The sequence below is a fragment of the Leucopleurus acutus genome (assembly GCF_964270905.1).
Source record: "Leucopleurus acutus genome assembly, chromosome: 5".
Lineage (NCBI taxonomy): Eukaryota > Metazoa > Chordata > Mammalia > Artiodactyla > Delphinidae > Leucopleurus > Leucopleurus acutus.
This window is the reverse complement of record NC_139147.1, coordinates 134,896,260-134,914,770: the sequence shown is the minus strand read 5'-3', so window position 1 is coordinate 134,914,770 and position 18,511 is coordinate 134,896,260. Positions and strand designations below refer to the sequence as shown.

Genomic DNA, 18,511 nt, shown 5'->3' with positions numbered 1-18,511 from the left:
GGCAAAATAAAAGCATTTCAGGTGAGAAAAAACCTGAGTTTACCACACATCACACTTATTAAAGGAAATTCTATAGAGCTTACTTCAGGCACAAGGAAAACAATGCAGAAGGAAGATCTGAGATATGCAAAGAAATGGTAAGCAAAATATTTTTACACATGCAGGTGGCTTTTAAAAACATGATGTCTAATTCATAGAAGGAAAACAGGATAGAACTAAAGTAGTGATTAATAATAGCTTATAAATTGGGAGGGGTGTGCCAACTTAAAACATCCTAAGGTCTTTGAATTATTCGAGAGGAGAGCAAAGATATTTACTTCCTTGAGACTTTGTTTACAAGTTATAATACAGTAGAAAAATCACCTTACAATATACATAGAGTGTATGACTCCAAATAAGAGAAAAAGACATGTGCCCAGGTGTATTCACACACACTCCAAAAGAAGTTTCTTTTGTTAAGTTTTTGACATTTTAATCTTCATCATTTGCCATTCTTATTCATGGTAAACAGTATGTTATAACTTTTCATTCTGAGTTTAACTTTAAAGGGTTCTTTTCTGATAAGAATCCCTTTCAGCTTTTTACGGAAGCATCCCTCCAGGTTGGTTTTACATTTTTTTCTGCTAGGCATTCCAGTTGCACCCTGTCTGGGGTCTTTTCTTGGGGAGGAGGCGAAGGTTAAGGGGAATAAATTTCTAGTTTTTGAAATCCCAACGTCACATAAGTGCTCCAGATTTAAACTCCAAACTCCAAACTCATGAAATGCAGTTCTAGGATTTTAAAATTTCATTGGAGTTAAATAATTTTCATTTTCACCCAGAAATGGGATAAGCTTCCTCACTTGCTTGTCCACTGGGTGTTTTACATTGTCCCTAGTCCACTCTTTTCGTGAGCTGATGTCTCTCTGGGACAATGGCTTTTTGTAGCATATTCAGTACCAGCTCCCACCCTGAGCTATTCCAGACCCTTACCTCCTGTCCCTATACTTTCAGGCCTCAAGTTACAGAAACTGACGTTTTGCCCACACCTAAGATGACCAATTCTCCTGGTTTGCCTTGGACCTGGTCTCCAAGAATTTGGGGGTTTTCAGGGCTAAAACCAGGAAGGTGCCAGGCAAACCAGTTGATTAGTCACCCTACACTCCAGCCCTGACACCCAGGGGCGGAGAAGAATCTGTTCAACAAGTCACTGCTGATTTTCAGTTTATTTTGATTTCTGGCCTCTTGGGATTTCCCTTCATTTCTTGAGTTTAACTGCACATTGAACTCAAGACATGAAGTTATTATCCAGTAACGCTAGCTGTTTGTGGTCAGTTTTCCAGTTACAGATGACCACCATTTTGCCAGCTCACAAAGTAACATTTTCTAGCTTTTCATCAGTACCAAAGTGAAGTTGGAGGATAAAAGTCACAGTCAGTTACCCTCTGTGGATACAGGGTGCTGCAGTGGTTCCCAAAGTTATGTGACTTTCTCCACCAACTGCCCCACAGCTCTCCTTGCTCTAGGCCCTGTTTCTCCGACCTTGAGAAAGTTCTAGAATTCTCTAGGCAGGCCTAGCTTCCTGTAAGGCCTAGAAGAAAAATTCTCCCCCTCACAACTTGAACTCCCGGAGCGAAGGGATGTTTGACTGTTTTGTTCACTCCTACACCTTGGGTATCCGGGAAATCGCTGACCTAGATAACTATTTCTTGAAAACATGAACGTCTTGAACACCAAGTTGGCCTGCCCTAACTGGTGTTCCTTCCAATCCAGCCCCATCTCCCTCAGACTTGACAGAAAGTAGTCCAAGTTTCTGGACTTCTGATGTCTCCCTCCTTGTTCTCCATATAGGTGTTTCTATTTTCTATTTCTGTTGGCATTTCAACTGATTCTGCGGCCGATGATAGGAATAATCGCCATCGATCGGGCTAATCCTGTGACTTCAGGACGCCATTTTGATCCCAGCACCTGGACACATTAGAAGTTTGTTTTTAATTTTAACACATATTTGAGAATGCATACTTATGCCTCCAAGGCACTTTTGGGGTGATGCCTGTCTCCGTGGGTCGGTGGGCCCCTCCGTCTGGGGCCGGTGCCTGGGGCGGAGAGTGGGGGGGAGGGGCACGATGCCGGCCCGCGCGCAACCCCTGCGTGCCCCCCGGCCGGCGCAGTCGTGCCCCGCGAGTCCCCCCGCCCCCCGCCATGGGGGACGGCGGCGCGGCCGCCCATTGGCTGACGCGTCTTTCCGACGAGCCCCCTCACCCTGCGCAGGAGCCACGTCCGGCACTCCGGCCACGCCTCAGTCCCCCTGCGCCCCTCGGTCTCGCCAGCAGCCTCGGCTTCTCCTCGCTTGTCCACCTCTGCTTCCTCTGCCCAGTCAAGCGGGGCGGTGGGTACGAGCAGGCCTAACAGCAGCCCCGGTGCCTGAAGCCAGCCTCAGCTCCTTCTCGAGCCCCTCTGTGGGAACACGGGCTGCCGCCATCATGGTGAGTGGACGAGGCCTGAGGGGGTCCTCAGGGTGGCCGGGGCACTGAAGGGGGCGGGGAAACGGGAGCCGAGAGCGGGGCCACCCGGCTTTCCTGTACTTGGGCCCGGCCTGAGGGCAAGGGGGAGGCGGTCCAGTACAGCCTACAGGGCGTTGAGGGCTGGCGGAGGGGCAGGAGGCCTGGCTGTGGGAAGGGAGTGCCCGGGGCCCCGCCCAGCACGTGCAAGCCCCGCGGCCATCCCACCACCGCAGCCAGGGTGTGGAGGGGCTTCCGGCGTCCTCCGGGGACTGGGGGGCGGGGACCCCGCTCCGCCCCACCCCCACCCCACCCCAGAAGCCTCTCTTCCCGCGCTTATTCTGAGGAGCCAGGCGGCGAGGCCTCCGCGAGATGGCGGCGTGCCTGCCGAGCACCGCGTGTCGTGGCCTCAGGCGTGCCTGCGTGCAGATGCGGAAGCCGGGCCCGAGCCACCTCGGGAGGCGGGGCCCCACGGGTCCGGCTCAGGGCTGGGGTCGGGCTTCCTGGCGGGAGTTTGGGTGCATGTCGAGACCTGGAGAGCTCGAGCCCGCGGTGCTCCTGGGGCAGCCTTGTGCCTGCGCGGTGGCAGCAGCGGGGCCGCGGGGCGGAAGCTCACCCGACGCCATCATTTCCCTACGAGGTCGGCGCTGTCCACGCTCCTGAGCGGCCGCAGGTGGGGGAAGTCTAGCAGTTTTTAACCCGGGGAACACTTTTCCCGAAGAGAAACCAGAAACCTTCAACAAAATGTCCCTAGAGTATTACATGCTCTGTTGGGTGACATTTATGTGAGTTTTGTTAAGTGCATTTAGTTGATTTCACCACCTCAGGGGTACAGCTCTGAGAACACTTTTGACCAACCATCAAGTCACAGGTGTATTATATATGTGTAGTTGTCGGTAGTGTAATAATTGTTATCTTCTGTATTTTTAGAGGCAAAGGGAGGAACTTTATATACAATTTATTAGAACATATAAATTTTAAAGTAAAAAATTGTGATTGTATGTAACTAATAATTATGTCATGTACGTATCCATATCAATAATTAATAATCTGAGTTACTGTAATTATTTCCAACTTTGTTCTCTCCTCTTTTTAGAGGAAAAGGGGGGAAATGCTAATAACTTCATTGATTTTTTTTCTGATACAAAACTAATACGTTGGGCTTCCCTGGTGGCGCAGTGGTTGAGAGTCCGCCTGCCGATGCAGGGGACACGGGTTCGTGCCCCAGTCCGGGAAGATCCCACATGCCGCGGAGCGGCTGGGCCCGTGAGCCATGGCCGCTGAGCCTGCGCGTCCGGAGCCTGTGCTCCGCAACGAGAGAGGCCACAACAGTGAGAGGCCCGCGTAGCGCAAAAAAAAAAAAAACAAAAAAAAAAGCGTTAACTCATTGGAAGGTAATCAATGTAAGAAAGTAGAGGTCCATCTTAATCCCAACATTTAACCACTATTGAAGTTTTGATGTACATATGCCCTTACAGATTGTTTTCAAGCATGTATTGCATATATACAGGTACATTTTATTTTATAAAAATTTTACCATGCTATATAATACTATCTTACAACCTGTATTCTTCACTTAGTGTAGTGGGCCTTATTCCAAAGAGAAATTTAAAATAATTTTGAATATATACTTAGTTATTTTACCAAAAATTATATATTTCTATATTACCATTACTTAATTTTACCAATTCCCTTGTAATGAATAATTTGTTTACGTTAAAACAATACCATAATGAGTATGTTTGTGCAAATGTTTTGGCATGCTTTTTCTGTTAATAACTTGAAATAAATTGCCAGGAGTGGAATCACTGGGTGAAAAGGTTATGCCCATTTTATAACGATTTTGAATTATGATACATTTTTCTTAGTAACTCTTGATAAAGCACGTACCAGTATGTATTCCCACTGGTGGTGTGTAGTGTGACCCCTTCTCCACACACTTTCCAATGAAAGGTATTGCAGTTTTTAAAGTTGCCAGTCTAATAACTGGAAAATATTTCACTGTGTTGATGTACTTTTTCTTTTGTTTATCATTAGTGAAGTTGAAGTTTGTCATTAGCTTTTTCCATTTCTTTTTTTTTTAATTCTTAATCCACCTTTCTATTTGCATATTTATCTTTTCTTGGTGATTTATAACAACTCTATATTAATACATTAGTCATATAGGAAAAAATTTATAGGTGTGATAAGGAGAGACCCTTATTTCTAATTTTAATGTAAATTACTACCATGTTTCACTTTAAGCTTGATGATAGCCTAGATTTAGATCAATAGAAAATAAGATGTTTTTATTTTACTTGGGTTTTTTAAAAATTAAGAAATGGATGCTGTATTTTATCAAATGCTTCTGCAGTGGTGAATTACAGTAACAGATTTCCTAAGAATGAACCATCCTTGAATTTACAATGTAAACTGTTCTTAATTGTATATTTTTTTGTATGCTGCTAGAATTTTGCATCTCAGTGTTGGGGGCAGGGGTGGACCATCTTAACCAGATTTTGCTATTTAGATGGTATTAGTTTTATTAAATGCATTGAGAAATATTCTTCTTTTCTCTGAAAAATTTTTTAAAACATTTGAATTTTCCTTCTCTTCCACTCTCTCTCCTACTGTTGTTTCTGTCTAGGTGCGCCGCCTCTTAGCACCCCACTTGCCCTCCACACACAAATTACCTGTTTCTTCACAGTTTGAGAAAACTCCCAGTGAAACTGACTCAGGAATTGAGTGCTCTTTCTTTTCTTAAGATTGTCTTTAAAAGTTCATTTCTCTGGGAAGTTAGTCATATCATCAAGATTTCCAAACTTAACTCCTACAGAGCATTCTAATCTGTACTCATATCCCGTTTTTTCAGGACTAATGTGTATTTTTGTATTCTTGCCTTTTTCTTGCTTAGCTTTCCCAGGATTGTTTGTTTATTGTTTGGATTCCCCCTGCCCCCCAGAGTCCATTATTTGATTTACTTAAAGGGTTTTATTCTGATTTTCATTTACTATTTCCTTAATAGAATTTCCTTTTCTCTTTAATAACTACTTCCTTCTGTGGATATGACACTGATGACTGCAAATTATTTCAGTTTGCTTGCATGAAGATATAATAGTTGAATAAAATGTCAAAGAGCTGACATCCCAGAAGCTTTAGTAATGATAAAGGTTTTTTTTCCAGCTTTTAGTTATCTTTGTCATTTGGTCATCCAGATATAAAAGGGAATTATTACTGTGAATAGCAGTGACGAGAATTGTGTATATGATGGCCTCCAAGTTCACCCCTACTTAATATTCCAGAATTACTCATTTCAGAACCCATCAACTCACTTGAAGGTGTAATTAAGAAAAATAATTATTTCTTTCATTTAATTTACATGCAGTTTATTTTCTACATGCTGTTGGTAGGTAAGATGAATTCTTCACCAAACTTTTTGCTTAAGAATTCATTTGTGAAGTATTTTTAGCAATAGTTTAGAAGTAACCAAAGGTTGTGTGTGGTTCTGGATTTGTATATATAAGTTATAACTGTATGTAAATACACGCACAGGCAAAGTTTTAAAATCCCTATTGTTCAGGCGTCTTAAAATGGAGTACTTTCCTTACTTTAGCTTTGAGCACCATCTGCTGGCTCAGGACTAGGACGGACATAACGATGCCTTCCTTAAGACATTATGACACTAGTGAAATGATTTGATCAGTTTTATACTTAATACCTCAATTAAGCAGACAGTCAATTTGTACAACCCAACCCGAAACCAAACTTTCTAAAATATCTAATGGCTTTTTTCTTTTTCGCAAATTACTGTTTAGTTGTCTCAGACATCCATTTTACTTTTGTAAATAGGATATAAGAATTAGAACTTCCGGGCTTCCCTGGTGGCGCGGTGGTTGAGAGTCTGCCTGCTGATGCAGGGGACATGGGTTTGTGTCCCGGTCCGGGAAGATCCCACGTGCCACGGAGTGGTGGGGCCCGTGAGCCATGGCCACTGAGCCTGCGCGTCGTCCGGAGGCTGTGCTCCTCAATGGGAGAGGCCACAACAGTGAGAGGCCCGTGTACCGCATAAAAAAAGGAATTAGAACTTCCCTCTTCAATTCTGGCAACACTATCACAGGTTTCTCAGCTGTGACCCTGTGCAAATTTGGGGCCAGATAATTCTTTGTTGTGGGAGGCTCTCCTTTGCGTTATAGGATGCTTACTGTATCTCTGGCCTCTGCCACCCAGATACCAGGTACACCCCTCAATTGTGACAACCAAAAATGCCCCCGGGCCACAAAATCTTCCCCGGTTGAAAATCAGTATATTATCATAACTCTTTATAATCTGGCACAGTTTTCTGGCCTAATGTTATACCTCTAATTTAAAATACATTTATCCATTGTGGTTCACAGACAGCTAATATTATAAATAGTTTGTCAGATAAAAAGGTATCCAAAGTTCATCCACAAACGAACGGGAAATTGAGAAGGAGAAAAAGTCTATAAGAATTTCAGAACCACTATTTTGTTTTATTCCTGTTTTGGGTTTTTGAATGTGAGCTAATTGAAAGAGATTGGTAAATTGTCTGTCACGAAGGGAAATCTAGTCAAATTTCTCGATAGTTCAAGGTACGTGACTTATGTAATATAGTCCCATTTAGAAAAATAATAAAATTATAAAACATTTAAAAATGGAAAAGCTTTAGAAATAGTTTTTACTTTCTCTGATTTTATTGTCTTGGAATATCATTTTACCATAGTTAAAGGAAAGAATCAGGAACTATTCAAACAAACACTGAATAGCAAGTATGAACACAAATTAATAGAGAAAAACCCAAACACTCAAATTTGGTAATTTAACAATTTTGATTTCATAGCTAATTAGTACAGCAGCTTGTAGAATCTTAAATTTATCAGTAATTTCTAACACTTAACAAAGTAGGAACTCTACCTGCTTTTCATTATTGTAACTAATTTCTATAAAAATTATTTTGCTTATCTTTTAAAAAATATGTATCGGTTGGTTTCTTTTGTCCTTGCTTTTGTTTTCCTTTATAAGCTGAAGTGTAATAGCTGTATCTCTCTCTTGCAGCCTTTTGTATTTACTACTTATAATCAATAGGCACTTCATAAATGAATTTCAAATGAGCAGATGTGCCATAAACTAGTTTCCTGAGGTTCCAACTCAAGTTAGTTGTTAATTAATAGAGTATCTACAAAATAAGTACATAAATCATAAAAGCAGGAAAGAAACCTTTCTTTAACCTATTGAAAATCAGTTACCACTTTATAGTTTACAAAACGAATTCACAGATGTTATCTCACTTCATTCTCAAGTTTTCCAAGAGATAAACAACTGCCAAGTAAGTGATTTATAACTTAGTAAGGTACACAAATGTCTGACTAAATCAATTTTTAGATCTCCTGGCTAAATCAGTTTTTGTTTCCGAAATATGTATTACCAGTAAATTCTGATTCAGAAAAATCTACATTAATCTTAGTGTGGGAAGCCTAAAGACAGAGTTCTGACCAGAATTCAGAAAAATAATAAGTTTCTTGTGTGGGTCTCTGAAAATAAAGATGATATCGTTTGTATCTATCAGCCCCTTGTGAAAATTAGAATTATCAGTAGGACTTATTTGGTATTATTCAAGAAGAAAAACATTATTTTAAAGATGCTATGAACACTCTACCATTAGGGAAAAGGATTATAAACCCTTTTTTTTAAAGCAGGAGCTATGATACGTGAGCAAATGATGTTTTCATGATCCATTTCCAAAGTAAAGCAGGCATACTAACACAAGGAGTGTTAAAATTATAAAGTCCATGTTAGTTTTGGTGAATAGGAAGATGAGGCAAAACAAATTGGTTTAAAACTTTGTTTCCTTTTTGATGCAACTTTTAAAAAAAATTGGTTATCTTTAAAACCATACTTTTGAATAAGGTACTCAGAAAAATGAGAATTTGCTTATTGACATACAACAGGATGATTTTAGTAACTTCACTTTTTACAAAGCTGAACTTTCTAATTACTTAACCGATTCACGTAGTATTTCACAAACTCAATATAAAATCAGTATTCTGCCACAGCACTGGACCGGGGTAGTGGTGAGTGACACTGGCTTTGAGAAAGTACTGTATACCCTTCTGTTAAAATTTCATGCTGATCTACTCTGATTACCCTAGACCTTGAGCCTGAACTAAGCTATATTGATGACTAATTTACAATGAAAGTAATTTATATGAAAATATTTTGTATTTTAAAAACATAAATTATATTTCATATCATCCGTCATTTTAGCCTGTATGCCTAGTGGTGATATCTGCTTTCCAAATTACAGTCTGCTGCAGATCCTGACACTCCAAACTCAACCATCTCCAGAGAGGCCAGCACCCAGTCTTCATCAGCTGCCACCAGCCAAGGCTATGTTTTACCAGAAGGCAGAATCATGCCGAACACTGTTTTCGTTGGTGGAATTGATGTTAGGGTATTGTATTCATGTTTCATTTATTTTTAGAAGTATTTTGTGAATAGTGGGATTTGGGCCCTGTTATAAGGCTCTTTTGGGGGATTGTTTTTATGTTTAACCTAATAGGGACTAAAAATATCTTTGACAAAGAACTACAGGTAGTTTGGGGATACATGGAGGAGATACTTCCACATCATCAAATCTTCTTTATAGTATAATTGAAAATTTTGAATGTTGAATTTTTAATCTTGAAGTCAAATTTTTCTTCATAGATGGATGAAACCGAAATTAAAAACTTCTTTGCTAAATATGGTTCAGTAAAAGAAGTGAAGATAATCACGGATCGAAGTGGTGTGTCCAAAGGGTAAGTGAAACATATGTTCAATATAAACTATAATAAATATCTGAACTATAGTATCTATAGAGTTTCAGAAAATAAAATTTCAAATCTGGTATTATAACATTTGTATAAATGTAATTTGTTACTTTGTAATTCCTTTCATGTAGAAGATAAAAGTTTGCTGCCAGCTCTTTTATTTAATCATTTGCCTAGTGTTTGTATTTAAATGTTTCCCATCTTCATTTGTTTCACTTAAGTGGATTAATCAGTTATATTGAAGAATTGTTTTCTTCACACATTTCACAGTATCTTAAATTTTAACTATCTTACCATAGATAGTAAGTTAAATTCAGGTTCATAGGTATGAATTTTCTGTTCATCTTTGTGCATTCTAATACAGATGACCGTAGGAAAATAAAACAGTAGTATTTATAGAGGATCTATCATGTACGTCTTAGTTATTTATCTCAGTATATTCTTCATCCTTTATCATTATTACTTCTGTCAGTTATTTCATGGAATAATGAAGTTTCAAACCGTGTACTGTTACAGTAGTGATTTTATACTCATTTATTTGCCTTTCTAGCTATGGATTTGTTTCATTTTATAATGACGTGGATGTGCAGAAGATAGTAGAAGTAAGTAATCTTCTTTTGGGAAAAAATCTCTTAATTACCTTATGGATGCAGTGTTCAGTATTGTTTTGAGTTCTGAATATTTACTTAGTCTTGTATAATGTATAGAAATAAATATACTTTCTGTTTGAAATCCAGACTTAGAATAATCTTACATAACTTGTGAGAACCTGTTTATTTTTGATTGGGCATCCAGCCTCATGATCCAGAGACAGGAAAGATAAGAGAGAGTAAAGGTTTTTGATCAAATTCCACAACACCTCTCAACATTTGATTAAAGTAGTGAAGGTAAGTAAGGTAGCTTCAGGCTGATAAATTTTGATTTGGTATGTCTTTAGCACTGATCTTCTCCGATAGTAGTAATTTTAGAGAACTTGCATGTTTACCAAAGTCTTGGAAGTAAAGATTTAGACATTGATTCTAGTTTTGTTACTGTTTTATTTTCAGTCACAGATAAATTTCCATGGTAAAAAGCTGAAACTGGGCCCTGCAATCAGGAAACAAACTTTATGTGAGTAAAGAAAGGAATTGTTCTCGTTGACATGTGTAGTTTTTCAGAGAACTAAAAATAGGCTTTGTTTTCTTTTCTTTAAAAAGGTGCTTATCATGTGCAGCCACGTCCTTTGGTTTTTAATCCTCCTCCTCCACCACAGTTTCAGAGTGTCTGGAGTAATCCACACACGGAAGCTTACATGCAGCCTCCAACCGTGATGAGTCCTATTACTCAGTATGTTCAGGTAAGAATTACCTACATTCCTGTTTTTTGTGTGTATTCTGTTAGAAATCTTATACAATGAGATGGGGGCACCTTAAAAATTAAGCCAGTCTCACTTCTTACCCTCTGTGGAATTACGTCAACAATTTCCATAATAAGTGACAATATTATTCCTGTTTGAATATTTTTGAGTGACGGGACATCTGTTACTCCTGTTAGAAATCTGTCATTCTTCGTGTTACTTTTTTTTTTTTTGGCGGTACGCGGGCCTCTCCCGTTGTGGAGCACAGGCTCCGGACGCGCAGGCTCAGCGGCCACGGCCCACGGGCCCAGCCGCTCTGCGGCATGTGGGATCTTCCTGGACCAGGGCACGAGCCCGTGTCCCCTGCATCGGCAGGCAGACTCTCAACCACTGCGCCACCAGGGAAGCCCAGTGTTACTTCTTATACTAAGCTAAAATCTGTTTCTATATAGTTTGTAAGCCTTTATCTTAGAACTGATGGCTGTAGCCACATAGAATATATCTTTTTTTTTTTCGCAGATAACTCCTAGAATATTTGAAGGCAGCTTTCCTCATCTGTTTGTTTGGTTTGTTCTTTTCTAGGGTCAGCTATTCTTTATTTGCAATGATTTCCAGATGCCTTCTCATATAGATTGTTGATTTCTGGATGTATTATGGTTCTAGAATGGATAAATTTCTGGTGACTTAACTATATTTGTAAACTCTATGAGTTTCTGGCATATAATTTGTCTCGTCTTGGTTACTTTAATATTTGAAGTGGGGTTTGGAATACTTACCTCCTATTGATAATATTTATTTTCTTCTTAGTTCAGTTTACTTTCTTCAGTTTAAAAGACATTTTATTTTTAGGGAAAGAAAGAAGCAAAATAATAGTGAAGTAGTTCTGCAGTCTCTCTCATTTGTTTACATTTTCCATCTACCTGAAGTGTAGGATATATCTTTTTATACTTTTCTTACTTAAAACACAGATAGAAGAAAAGCCCTACTTGTTCCTAACATTTACCATGAGGTATTATTACCTATTCTGGTATATTTATGTATGCTACTACCTAGATATTTTCAATCAATAAATACCTTTTGAAAGATATAATACAAAGACATTGTATTGTCTCTTTTCTAGTTTGGGGTAATAAACTGCCCTTAACTTTTAGAAGTGAAATACAGAAAGAGCCAGAAAGTCTGTAGGAGCATCCCACGTTACCCCGAAATACTGTCAAAGGAATACAAAACTGCTTAAAAGTATTTTTACAAAAAAAGAGAACACATGTATTAATACAACTCTAACATGGAAATCTATTCTAATAGAGTCTTATCATCATGTAAGAAAGAACTTCTGGATGGGAATAAATATACAGATAAGGTAAACTTAGGCTGGCAAAATCAGTCACTCACCTTATTTATCTCTTCCTTCTCCCAGCCCAAAAGATTAACATTTGACAGAGAATACTTATTTCTTCATGAAGCCAGTCACTCAAATAGAATCTTGCATTGTATATGAAAAAACTAAGATTTCTTTATTTTCATATTTTTTTTACATTGGGAATAATATTCCTTCTTTCTGATTTTTAAAAATACATCTCGTTCATTCATTCTTTCTGTAAAATTTATTTTCAGGCTTATCCTCCTTATCCAAGTTCACCAGTTCAGGTTATCACTGGATATCAGCTGCCTGTTTATAATTATCAGGTAATTTAAGAGGGATCAAAATGATTTACATTGGAATATTATTGAGACCTTTATTTATGTAAATTTCCCTAATAGTTTGTCATTTAAAGTAGTTGAGTGTGCTTAAAATTTAAGAAAAAAGTTGGAATTAGTCTAGAATTAGGGCTTCTCTATTACTTAGAAATAAGGGAATGAACTTAGAAGCTTTTGACAGGAATGAGTTTAGGAAGAAGCTTCCTCTTGTACAAGATTTGGTGTCCCCTTCTGTATTTCAACATGTATTCTTCATCTTTTCTGTCAAATAGCTGAAACATCCAGGCTGACTTTTATGAGTTTTTCTAATGGCATAGGTTGAAATAAAATGATTACTCAGTTCTTAAGAGCATTGAATTCCAATTATGTTTGATAGTGTTTATTTTAGCTGGCTGCTACAATAGTAGTTCTCTGAATTTCTGCCCATGGATATGACCATATCTATGGTAATATATTCAAAGAACTGTATGTTTGAGTTTTCCTGTAGACCAACTCCAGAAAATTGAGAAAAAGATGGAGTTTATATATGAAAGTAACAATCAGAAACAGAAAGTACTTTATTCTTCCATTTTGTTTCTTTTATTATAACAAGGTCAAGGAGCCAGCATGACAGATACCTCAACATTGTCTATCTCATATCTTTGTGAAAATGTGAAGGTATATTTAAATAATTATTTCCTTTTTTTCCTAAGATGCCACCACAGTGGCCTGTTGGGGAGCAAAGGAGTTATGTTATTTCTCCGGTAAGGTGAATTAGCGAAACATGTACTTCCTATTTTAGAGTTTTTTACTGTTTAACTATTATATATTTTAAAGTATTTTACTGTTCAGCTATTATATATTTCTTGACCTTTTGCAATATCAAGTATACCTAGAAATATTTTAAATGCTCTTTTACATTATGTGTTATGTTTTATTTCTTGTCAACCCAAGTATATACTCCCATGGGAGAAACTGTGCTGTTTGTTTCTCAGGTTGTTGTGTGTGTACTTAAGCAATAGCTGCCCTGCATACAACAAGTGCTCAGTTACTTGTTGATAGAATATGTAACCAAGAAAGGTAGTTTTAATAACTATGCTAATTCTAACTCCAGGGATTTAGAATTAGTATTGAATCTGCCTCTAGTTTTCTTGCCATAAAAAATGTGATGAAGAGAAGCAAAAATGTTTTGCTGTCAGTACTGTTATATGTTATATAAGAAAAGGAAAAAAACAAGAGAGGGTGCTACCTCTAAAACACCTGAGCCTTTGTTACCTTCTTTCATCAAGATTGGATATTCGAAGGATATAGTATGAGCTGAAATTCTCAGGCACTAGGAGATTCCCTTCTCATTCCCTTACTATATGTTGGAGTTTCTTTTTCTTAGGGAAATTGTCCTAATTCTGATTGTGTTGACATTTCAAAATAAAAAATTGCCTTATTGCATTTCAACTCTACAGTTTGAAATAGTTTCTGAAATAATGTAATTGAACTTCACAATCCACATTTAGACTTTGTGTCAGCTCACCATTTTGAAGAATAGATTTAGAAATGTATCTAATGTACATCTCTTTAATTACACTTTTATCATTTTAAATATAGACTTATACAGCCGTTAACTACCACTGTAATGAAGTTGATCCAGGAGTTGAAGTTTTGCCAAGTGAATGCTCAGTTCATGAAGCTACTGCATCCTCTGGAAATGGCCCACAAAAGGCAAACATCTAATTTTGCTTATTAATATTTATATTTTTATTGTTTTTCAGGTTTTAATAATGGCCATTTGAGAAGCAAGCATCTTTGCCCAAATTTAAATACGTTACAGAGCTTGAGTCATTGACTAATAACTTTGCAATTTACATAAAAGTTAATGAAATTTTAGGCATCCCCAAACTTTCAGTGTGTATATATAGTTGCTGATTCAGTAGTCCTTCCCTCTGTTCTGTTTTCATTGGGTTTTTTTTGTTGTTGTTTTTTAACCGTAGTTTAATAAATATTGTATTAACGTGATTTGGTGGAGTGGGTTGGTTTCCTCAAGAATCCTACTCTTCAAAAGAGGAATTAGTATGAATTATATCTACTTTGTCTTTTGCCAATTTAAACATTTATTTAGCTAAATAATAATGTACAGTTATTTACGGTATTCTCTCTGTAACATTATATATGGTAGGAGCTCTCAAGAGTGGTGGAGCCACTAGTAATTGAAATATTAAAACAGGCAGAGTTGTTCCTTTTTTATCATTAGAGCAGATCCCTATAATAACAGTGCCCTCACTCTTGAATTCTGTGTTTTCTCGTATGGGTGAGAATATGGAAGTAATTGATGTGATTGGAATGTGCATAATAACATAGGATGATTCCCATTGGAGTATGTGTACTTCGTTCATGTGTTTCTCAGTGGAAAAATGTTGAGAACTACTGAACTGTGGGGTGAAAAAATTCCCAGATTTGTTACACAACTTAAAATTTGAAAAAATATCGAAATAACTTACAGTATAATTATATTACCAAAGTTTAACCTAAATGTTTTTTGAAATGTTGAAGTTCACTGTTTTTTATCTAACAGGAAAAATTAAAGAGGCTTAAGCAAGTATCTTAGGGCTTGACTAATTGAGCTTTTTAAATCAGTACTCTATCACTAAGTTTCTGAAATAATTCTTAAATTTGGTACAAAAGTTACACACTAAGTGACATGTGGCACGTATTACAAAATTACCTGAGAATTCTTTAGAAATAAGTGTATATGTTCATTAAACTTTTTCAAAAAGTTTGTTCCCAGTGAGTAAAAGGAGGAATAGTCTTTACTGAAAACTTCTGTGTTTCAGAAATCTGTGGACCGAAGCATACAGACAGTGGTATCTTGTCTGTTTAATCCAGAGAACAGATTGAGAAGCTCCTTTGTTACTCAAGAAGAGTACTTCAAGGTATGAAAGGAATAGTGTACAGGATAAAAAGCACACTTGTCAGCCATAAAGTATCTTTTTTCTGTGGTATATATATTTTGATACTACATAGAGCATATATCAGTAATTGAACTGTTAGCTTTTGACTGTAACCCAGTAAATCTGTGAGTGAGTTTTAAGTGGCAGTGTATTCTAGCTGCTCAAATCTTGATATAGTGTAGTTTGCCCTTAGGGAAGATAATCTTTAGCAGAAGCCTATACTGTAATTGATAGGGTTCATGAGACTTGAATGAGAATATTGGCTTGACCAAATAGGAAAAGAGAAAATTTTAGAAAGAGAAAGCAAAACTTAAGAGTACGTAGATATTGGACTAAAGAGAAGAAAAGAAATTGATCACTCAGATGATGCTTGAACCAACAGTGTTTTGGGGAGGAGAAAAGAGGTAAAATGAAGTAGTAAAAAGAGCTGAGTAGAAAGAAATGGAAGTTGATTCAGAGTTGGTGAAGTGGAGAAGAATATGGGTGTTTGAATTTAAGAAAGTTCTGGTTTCTGATCCTGGTTCTGTCACCTTGGACAAATCATTTAAAATCTTATTAAGGCTCCAGTTTTTACAAGTCTGAAATGAGTCTCTGAGATCCCTTTAAGTTGTGAGTCTCTGAATATGGAAAGGAACCGGTTGCTTCAATGGGGGAAGAATACTGTGCTTTTTAAGTAAAGGGAAGGTTTTTGTTGTTTTTTGTAACAGGTTTATTGAGATAACGATTTTCATACCCCACAGTTCACCCATTTAAAGTGTGCAATTCAGTACTTTTTAGAATATTAACAGAGTTGCGCAACCATAACGACAATCAATTTTAGAATATTTTAATCACCCCCAAAATAAAGCCCCTGCCCATTAGCAGTCACTCTCCCCCAAACTCTCTAGCCTTAGGCAACCACTAACCTCCTTTCTTTAAGAATTTGCCTATTCTGGATATTTCATATAAGTAGTATAATATGTGACCTTTTGTGAGTGACTTTCACTTAGCGAAATGTTTTCAAGGTTCATCAGTGTTACAGCATGTATCAGGACTTCATTCCTTTTTATTTATGGATCTGCCACTTTGTGTTTATCCATTCATCACTTATTTGATAGACATTTGGGTTGTTTCCACTTTTGGGCTCTGATGAGTAACGCTGTGAGCATTCGTGTACAAGTTATTGTGTGGATATACGTTTTTATTTCTCTTGGGTATATATCTAAGAATGGAACTGCTGAATCACATAGTAACTGTTTAACTTTCCAAGGAGCTGCCAGAATTTTTCTAAAATGCACCATTTTGGAACCATTTGTAAGCCATTGCTTTGTATCTTAAAACAGGGAAAGGAGAATAGCTTTTTCCATCTATGAATGGAAATTGGATAAAGCTTAAAGTGTTTTTAAAAGGAATACTTAGGCGTTCCTTTAATGCAGAAGGCTAGAGCTGTAGCAGAGTTAAGTTCTTAACCCCCTTCTCATTGGGGAGTAAACCCATTCATTTAAAGTTGATCTTTGTTCTGTTGTTTCGTTCTGCATAGGACAATTTAAAAGGAAAGAACTGGGAGCTGTAGGACAGCTTACTTTTGCCCAAGGTTCTGCAGGTTAAATAGGTAGTACTAAAGGATTTGTTTGCAAAGCAGAAAATCTTTAACCAGCAAGTCTTTAAACTTGAATTTTTACCTGGTATTAAAAGTTTCTCTTTGAACCTTCCAAAATTTTCTGCTTCTCTGAGCTAAGAGTTAGAAGTTGTGTAGCATATCTAGACCTACTTTGATTAGCTAAATGTTGTTATTGTTGTTTTAATTGAATTAGAATGCACTGAGGCGGGATATACACTGTTGCCATGATAAATTCTAGCTCCTTCATAATCTTTCATATCCTGCCTGATCTCTGAAGATACTTGAGTTTGTGACCAGTTTTCTGGGCTTTAACCTAAATAGGATATTACCCTGTTAACAGATTACATAATTTCCAGAAGTCACCCTTCTTTATGTGACAATGGAATTTAATCCCTAGGAACAGGGCACAGTTAAGCTAAAAGTGTAGAGAAGAAATACTATTACTATGTTATTGCTGGTTTACTCAGCTCCATTCCTCTTTGTAAGGCCTCATTTCTTCTATCTGCACATCTGCAAGCAACATAAAGTGAAAGGAAATTTTTGCATATATTTTTATTTTTCTATTCATTTCCTAAAAAATTATATATCGGGCTTCCCTGATGGCGCAGTGGTTGAGAGTCCGCCTGCCGATGCAGGGGACACGGGTTTGTGCCCCAGTCCGGGAAGATCCCCACGTGCCGCGGAGCGGCTGGGCCCGTGAGCCACGGCTGCTGAGCCTGCGCGTCCGGAGCCTGCGCGTCTGGAGCCTGTGCTCCGCAACAGGCGAGGCCACAACAGTGAGAGGCCCACGTACCGCCAAAAAAAAAAAAAAATTATATATCTTCATTACAGGTTAAGAATATGCCTTTAAATATGCGAAAACTTCTATCTTTTAACCTGAAAGCATAGGGTTTCAGATTGAAGTGGATTACTCTTCTCGAGCCATGATTTCTGTCAGATGTATTTTAGTAAAAATAGGACTTTTAAAAATCTCATGTGCTTTTCACCAGCTGTCTTTTTGGGACATCACTGCCAAATCATGAGTTAATGTACATAAAAGGGTATTGATTCTAAGTCCTCTTTTTCTGAGTTACTGATACTTCTTTTTTAACTAAATTGTTGAATAAAACTGGTCATTGGTACATTGGTTATCGCAAAGTTCAGGAATGCTTCCCCAAAAGGATCACTTTTCTTTCATTATTTATAGCGTTTAAACCCAAAATAAATGCTTTTTTAAGTACAATATTTTTCAACTGTCTTAGGTGATAATGGTAATAGGAATTTTCAGTGAAGTAAAATGGAGTATTCTGTCTTTTCTAGGATAAACGAGTTCATCACTTCAGAAGAAGTCGGGCAGTGCTTAAGTCTGTTTGAATCTCTGCTAACTTTCTAGTCTCACAGGAAGTTGGAGGTTTTGAGTAGTAAGAAGAGACTGAAAGTTTTTCCCACTATTTTAGAGATTTAATTCTGAATTTTGATAAATCACACTTAGACTTTCTATACAAGTTATATTAGATTGCCTAGTTTTATTTTACATTAGAACTGTTTTTCATTAGACATTTACTTAGAAACTGGTTTTGTGTTGAATATATGGTTAAAAGTAAAAAAAAAATTGAGACTGAAAGGAATAACTTTAAGATTTATCTGTAAGGATTTTTTTAATTGACATTTTAAGAGTTTAAAAGCAAATGC

The 18,511-nt window shown here is 37.5% G+C and overlaps 1 protein-coding gene across 1 annotated transcript; it reads left to right on the top strand.

The window, feature by feature from the left end:
• Positions 1-2,180: 2,180 nt before the first annotated feature.
• Positions 2,181-18,224, top strand: DAZL (deleted in azoospermia like; the record flags this gene model as incomplete). Its single annotated transcript, XM_082840405.1, has 13 exons — positions 2,181-2,371; positions 2,496-3,152; positions 6,955-6,994; positions 8,781-8,927; positions 9,182-9,273; positions 9,836-9,887; positions 10,332-10,395; positions 10,482-10,621; positions 12,236-12,307; positions 13,012-13,062; positions 13,901-14,014; positions 15,124-15,222; positions 18,140-18,224. The coding sequence occupies 13 exons, from the start codon at positions 2,181-2,183 to the stop codon at positions 18,191-18,193; spliced, it is 1,773 nt and encodes a 590-aa protein (XP_082696531.1). The 3' UTR covers positions 18,194-18,224.
• Between the last annotated feature and the right edge of the window lie 287 nt (positions 18,225-18,511).